The sequence below is a fragment of the Mus caroli genome, unplaced genomic scaffold (genome assembly GCF_978045245.1).
Source record: "Mus caroli unplaced genomic scaffold, Mus_caroli_1 scaffold_18, whole genome shotgun sequence".
Lineage (NCBI taxonomy): Eukaryota > Metazoa > Chordata > Mammalia > Rodentia > Muridae > Mus > Mus caroli.
Window position 1 is genome coordinate 55,732,658 of NW_028227273.1, and position 7,637 is coordinate 55,740,294.

A 7,637-nucleotide genomic window follows, 5' to 3' on the forward strand; every position below is an offset into this window, starting at 1 on the left:
CATCTGTATACATGTGCATTTAGACACACATCTGCATCAATAAAATTTATTTCATATTTTAAGTGGATACATCAAAAACTAAAGAAGCAATGACAAAGATGCTATGAATGTCAAGTATTCATGGCTGACTCTCTATTTTGAACCACTGATCTATCCTGCTTTCTTAATACTGAATACTTCACACTGTCTCAATTCCTAGATCTTTGTAATAATATTAAATCAGAAGTGAAAATGCTTTAATTTTATTTGAAATGTGTTTATCTATAAGGATCTTACTACCATATATATCTTCCTTTGATTTCAGTTAATAGTGTTGACTATGTAACAATATCTGGAATCTTAGAATCAGATAACAGCACTAAATATTGGGTAGATGAAAGTGAAAATATCAGCACTTTAGCAATCTCATTATAAGCATGACAGTGCTATAAAAGCTATTCAGTCAATTTTAATATTCAAGCTTACTTTTTAGTGATATTAATAGATTATTTAATTTAATATTTGAATGTTAATGAGACAAAAATAAAGATAATTTGTGTGATTTTTAGATCTAAGTTTGTGTGACTTTAAGAGCCACATTTTCTCCTTAAATTGCCCAACTTATAATTCTATAAGATTTTTTCATCTCCTTCACTTAGCCTAACTGTAGAAATAGTAAGGATCATGAATTTCACATTATTTAGTCACTTAAAGAATTTTATAATCTAACTAGAAGAGGCTGAATCTGAGAACCTCAGATTTCATAAACCTTTTAAAGTTCCTCCTGAGTACATATTTTATAAAAACAAAAAATATCTATATGAAATAATGGTGTAGTAGATTGCCTTTGAAACACCAATTTCTTTTCTCAAATATTGACAAATATTGGGCCTACAACAGATATTTATTTTTCAAAAATCAGAATAATGTGGTAGAGTGACAATCTTCATCATCAATGAGATTAGTCATAGTACAAACACAAAAGCATGGAGAAGATTCCATTAAAAACCATAAGGACAAATAACTTAGAATCCTACATCTTCCATAGGAAAAATATATTGACTACAGACATTAGAATGTTCAAAGGGACATCTCCCTCTCCCTCTCCCTCTCCCTCTCCCTCTCCCTCTCCCTCTCCCTCTCCCTCTCCCTCTCCCTCTCCCTCTCTCTCTCCCCCTCTCCCACTTTCCCCCCTTCCTCTCATCCTCCCTCTATCTATCTCTACAAAGAGATTAGGCTCAAATTTAAAATTTCATCTCTGGTTTTGCCTGGAATGAATTGGATTTCTAAGATCACATGATAGAAATCACCTAATATTCTGAATACAGAAATCAAAGCTACAGTAATCACAATCCAATATAAATACTTAGATAGAGAAAAAATGAATTTTTAGTGAAAAATCTCACTTAGTAAAAGGACCAGATGTAAAAATTAAAAAGATCTCCACTTATAGATCCACTGGAGTAGATCAGTGGAAACCCAGGTGTCTATTTTAGACTGGGACATTAGCAAGGGACATTGGTCCAAGGATATAGGAGTCCATATTTCACTGGGTTCATAAAAATACCCTAGTAAAGAATGTCTCAAAGACTTCTAGCTAGCTGTGAATATATTTCATCTTTATATGAAAGAGATAAACTAGTAGACATACTTAATCTAATAAGAACCAAGATTCTTAATAAAAGGGTGACCATTAAGAAAGTAAAAGAAAAGAATTGCAGGAGTTTTGACAACAGCCAATGCTGTTTTCAATTTACTAGTTAATCTAATTGTCAGGCCTAGATGGGACATCTCTGAGTATGATACTTAAGGGAGTAATTTCCTGGCTTGTAGCACTCTAGAGAGGCCGGTGAGTTTAGTGTTGGAGTATCTATCTCATGGTGACCCGGGGTAATGCATCTCAATCAGCACCTTCAGGTTTGTGAGTACAGAGAGAACTATATCTCTATCTTGAAAGAATTTTCTTTCCAGTGTTGTTATTTTTTCTTACCAGCCTCTTCAAAGCTCCTTTTACATCTTTGTTTCTTAAAGTGTAAATGAGGGGGTTTAGAGTAGGAATAAGCACAGTATACAAAAGGGTGATAAACTTTCCCTGACTGTGTGCATAGGAGCTGTTAGGCTGGATATAGATAGCGGTGATTGTGCCATAAAATAGTACTACTACCAGCATGTGGGACCCACAGGTTCCAAGAGCTTTACCCCAGGTTAGAGCTGACCTTAACCTCATCAGTGCTTGGGCAATGTACCCATAAGATACCAAGATGAGTGTCAGGGGAAGGAGGAGCAGCACCAAGGAAGCCATGAATAGCTGCACTTCATTGGCATGAATGTCTACACATGCTAACTTGATCATGGCAGGAACTTCACAGATGAAGTGATAAATTTTGTGGTTCCCACAGCGAGGCAAGCGAAGGGTAATGGTGCCCTGAATCAGAGTGTTGCCCACTCCACTCAGCCACGCCACTCCTGCAAGAGATTGGCATAGCCGTGGGTGCATAACTGTAGCATAGTGAAGTGGTCGGCAAACAGCAGCATAGCGATCAAATGCCATAACTGCGAGGAGAACACATTCAGTGGACCCCAGGGCCAGAGACACATAAAGCTGAATAGCACAGCCTGTGGCAGTAATTGTCTTGGCTGGACCATGGAGGTTCCACAGCAGCTGAGGAACAATGCTGGTGGAAAAGCAGATATCAACGAAAGAGAGGTTGGTAAGGAAATAGTACATGGGCGTTTGGAGTGCAGAATCCAAACAGGAAACGAGGATGATTGCTGTGTTGCCTACCAGTGTCAGGAGGTAGGAGATCAGCACCACCACAAAAAGGATCTTCTCAAGTTGTGGCTGATCAGAGAAGCCCACCAGGATGAAATCACCACCTGAGCTCTTGTTAATTGTCATCAGTCTACTCACAAAAAGGAGGGTGACAAGTGCAGAAATACATGTTAGATAAGAAGGAATGCAATGGAATCAGAAATCCTCTTGACAGACTTGGACCCTAAACGTGGAAGATATGTTAAGGGATATGTTCTATACAGAAGAGAGGTGGGGGGGGGGCTGTCAGTGCGGGTGTGGGGGAGGAAGGAAGAGATTGATTTCCAGGAGGAAACTCAGAGAATACAGACTTCACTGAGAACTATTTAAGGTACAGAGCTACACACAGAACTACAAACAAGAAAGGAGGAGAGTGTGAGAAATAGTCTTACCTAGGGAATATCATTCCATTGGGTTAATCAATTCCAAATGACCAGTCCTAAAAACACATAGGAGTAACATTATCAGGACTGAGCAGGACGAACACACACACACACACACACACACACACACATTCTTAAATTTATGTATACATGTAACAATGGGAAAAGGCCATGGATTGGAAAGGGAGAAAGAGGGCGTATATTGGAGGATATGAGGAGGGAAAAGGAATGGTTAAATGATGTAATTATATTACAATCTCAAAAAGAAAAGAAAAAAATGTTTTAGAATGTTTCAGAAATGCAAAACAGATCATGTGAAAACTACTCAACAGTCAATGATTGCTCAGTTCATCCAAGTTGATTCAATTGTTCTGTCAGGAAATTTACTCTTTTCTTCCTAAATAGCCCTTGTAAGGTTATCAGCAAAAGGTAGAAAGAGATATTTTAAATGTATAGATAAACTCTTGGTAGGTATCTAACAGTGTCATTAGGAAAAGAAATAAAGATGTATTTACAGAAGAAAACATAATAGGACAGAATACGCTATTTCTCTATTTTAAATGTTTATTTATAAACACCATGCTAAGAACAAAGTATACAACCATAATGACTTACTCAACTGGTCAATATCATGCATGGAATTTTTTTTGTCAGAATTTTTCTTATAATATGGGAACAGGCAGTATGGGGTGTTTTAACAGTCAATGTAGAGTATTCTTGTTAATTCTGAATAATTTTAGAGCCTTGTAAGATGATTTTAGAGTTGTGCATTTTGTTTCAATGATACAGTACCTATGACACAATTTTCCATTTTTAATAGCTCTCCCTTTGAACTTGTGTTTTATAAACTATTTTCCTTATTATTTTAGCGTTATAGTATACAAGCAATAGGGAATATAAGCCTAACAGATTTCTTACTGGACTTAGATCCTTTAAATGTTTGCATATATACATTGTACATGATACTGTGCTACAGGATGCCATTTTCATAGAAGTGTACATTGTGTCTGGAGTAACACCCCTTAATTTCCTATTTCATTTGATTTTAATCAAGACTTTCTATGACTATCCTAGATAGAAAGCCATATAGGCGATCACTTATCTTTTGGCTATAACTCTTCATTACTTGACCTCTTATAGCCATAAGAATTATACAAAAATAGGTCATTCATCAATTTAAAATTATTTCCAAAAATAATCAACTTCACACATTATCAATTAATTCAAGGTTCTGCACAATTTTTATCCTCCTTTGCTTTCAGAGTGATATTCCACTTGTGTTACTTCTTACCAAGTCAAGTTTTAACTTCTTCACTCATCTTGTATCTCTTCCTAACACTATCACAGTTATATCTACCAACTTCTATTCACATGTCAGTGCCTATTTCCAGTTGAACAACTTCTAAGAAGCTCTGTCCTGAGCATTCCTCCTGAAACCCTCAGTTGCTTTGTTTGTAACCATGTAAATTTACTCATGAGCAGACCACATGTTTTAAAAGAGGAGGGAAACATTTAAGTATACATATTGTTTTTAATCTTTTTCTTATTATCTAAAATGAATGATTACTTTAAAACAACAGAATAGACATATATGTACCTTTAATAAGCTGATATCTTTACTATTTTATTAAGTTCTTACCCTCCCTACTTTCCTCTCTTAACTAGCAAATGTTGTTAAAAGCATCTATTAAATATATGGTGTGACAACATAATGTTCCTTAAATTATCTAATTCAAAGCTAACATTTATATGGTAATATATTCACATTTATTGAAAAGTAAACTTAAAAACTTGAAATTTTCAATTCAATTATAAAAATTGAAGAACGTGGCTAAAGTAGCGACACTAATTTCTCTCCAACAGAATCTACATATGAAAATTCATCCCTGGACAATGGTTTGCACGTCATACACTCACTGTATTAATGTTAGGGGAACCTTAACTCATTCATTCATACATATTTAGTGAAAAAGATATGTGTTTCATCCCTACCTTTGTGCTCTCCACATTCTTCAGTCAGTGTACTTGAATGTCCTCAAAATTGTGTGAAACCATATTTTAATATTATAATGATGTAAAAATAAAATTTCACAGATATGTTAGAGTTTTTGTTTGAGTAACTACTACTATATATATCATATTTTTAAGTTTTTCCTCTGATATGGTCATAATATCCAAATGTATTTATTTAACTCAACCTTGTTGAGAAACTAGAGGACATGAACATCTTAATTTACTCACATTTTAAATGTAAGTATTTAATATGAATGCAATGTTTTTAATTCTTTATATTTTTCAAAAATACAATGATTCAAAGTCAAGGGAACATACCTACTGTACATACACATGAACAAAGAGCCATAGACTGTCTCTTCAGTAGTCCATGTACATCCAACATTATTGCTGTATCAGAAAGAACTTCACATTTTTTGTTCTTCAGAAAAACTGTAAAATTGAAAAGAATTTAGAAGTCTAAGTCATAAAGAAACCTTTCCAAATATAGAAGTGATTGTTTTGCTTGAATATCTGCTTTTATTATTGCTGAATGTATGTTTTTCAGATTACAAGTAACTGTAGAATATGAATTATTTCAAATCCAATTTTATAGTGAAATTTAATTTACTATATTATTCAGAAACACTTTAAATGCTTAGTATAATAAAAGACATGTAAAGAAAGCTGACTTGGAAGTTGATGAAAATAATATTGTTTTCTTAGCTAGAGAGTTTCTAGTACAGAGAGATGAGCAAAAGAAAAATGTATGGTTATTATTTCCTCACCTTTTGTCCCCTCATCCTTTCAATTGCTTTCCCAGGCTGAGAAGATGATGCTTTCCAGAAACTAGATTCTTAAAATGAATCTTAGAATTCAAGGTCAAATATCATATGTTAGTGCCTTGACCAGAACACTGAGATACTGAAGTGTGCCACTGCAGCAGGAAATGATATCAGTCTAAACTGGGACCTAGGGAACCCTATATTCCTAATAGGGCAATTATCATCAGGCATGAGAGTGACCAAGAGCAAAATCTTCTGGGAACCTGCATTGTAATGACTGCTTCTGTACAGGTAGGTCTTTAATATGAGATAATTTCAGGCTGTCGAGTCACATTCTGAACTAGGATTGAGAAGCAAATGAAAATAAATTTCTCACTCTGAGCAGGATTAAAGACATGGTTCTCATCAGTAGTTGCCTTTATTGACATAATTTGTAGTCTGTATATAATCAGAACATAATTTAAAGGTCCTCTAACCTGAATATAGGTGAAAGTATGACATATCAACCATTGTCACAAGGATGTATTTTCATATATGGAGTCTGTTGGAGAGAAATAAGAGTACCTATTCTAACAGTGTTATCCACATTCTTCAAAAATTTTATAAAAATTTTATAAAAAAATTTTATAAAAATTTTATAAAAATAAAAGGGTCTGTGGTCAATAAGTTGGAGAGGCCTCACATATAAAGCTCTTAAAACCCCATGAAGTTCATTGGTACTTCTTTCAAACTCACAAAACAAAGCACAGATGTTTTGAGAATTGCTTGAGACTACTTTCTTCCAATTCATTTGCCTAAGTTCCCTTTTCTGGGTAATATTTCTTAATAACTTATATAAACAAGATATTAAGACAAATGCAGAAAGATATTACAGATGCGTTAAGGAATAGAGAGGGCAAAGACTTGTTGGCATTAGTCATAAATTACAGCTAGTAAACATATAAACAGCATGAATTTTATGAAGAACATGGACATGAACACAGATAATTTCTCAGTGATATCTTTCAGAAGACCTGAAAAAGAAGGGACAGTTAATTTAACATCATATCTAAAAATAAACAGAAAACAGGCATATGCCTTGGGGACGAGATGACAATTTCACAATAAAAAACTTTCATGTTGAGTCATTTAAGGAATGTGCCTGTCTTTATGCCTCTAGAGCAGGGTTGAAACATCATTAGATCAGTGTTAGATAGGGTCCAAATTAGTAGTGAGGCTTTAATGCAAAAATGCTTTTAAATAAGCTATTAGGCACTAAGAAATTTTGACTCATTAAATCATAGCTGTTAGATATGCTCCTGTTGCCTTGTGTTCCTTGAGTGAAAAACTATACTGGCAAGTTTTATGTCAACTTGACGCAAGCTATAGTTATTTATAAGGAAAAGGGATCCTCTATTAAGAAAATGGGTCTACCAGATTAACTGTGAGCAAACTTGTTGTTTATTTTCTTGATTAATCAATGTGGAAGAACCCATTACCTCATGGGTGGTATCACCCCTTGACTGGTGTTCCTGGATACAGACTGAGCAAACCATGATTGAGTAAGCAGGTAAACAGCAGTCCTCTATGGACCCTGCATCAATTCTTACTTCCAGATTCTTGTTTTGAGTTCCTTCCCTGACTTGCCTGGATGATGTACTGACTAAAAATTGTAAGATGAAGTAAACCTCCTCTTTCCCAAGTTGT

General features: G+C 34.7%; 1 protein-coding gene across 1 annotated transcript; it reads right to left on the minus strand.

Moving 5' to 3' along the window:
• Positions 1-1,924: 1,924 nt before the first annotated feature.
• Positions 1,925-2,878, minus strand: LOC110284148 (olfactory receptor 2G3-like). The gene has a single exon (XM_021149808.1). The coding sequence runs from the start codon at positions 2,876-2,878 to the stop codon at positions 1,925-1,927; it is 954 nt and encodes a 317-aa protein (XP_021005467.1).
• Between the last annotated feature and the right edge of the window lie 4,759 nt (positions 2,879-7,637).

What these genes read in the sequence shown, in the direction of transcription:
- LOC110284148 (XM_021149808.1), bottom strand. Translation starts at nt 2,878, where the DNA reads ATGACAATTAACAAGAGCTCAGGTGGTGATTTCATCCTGGTGGGCTTC.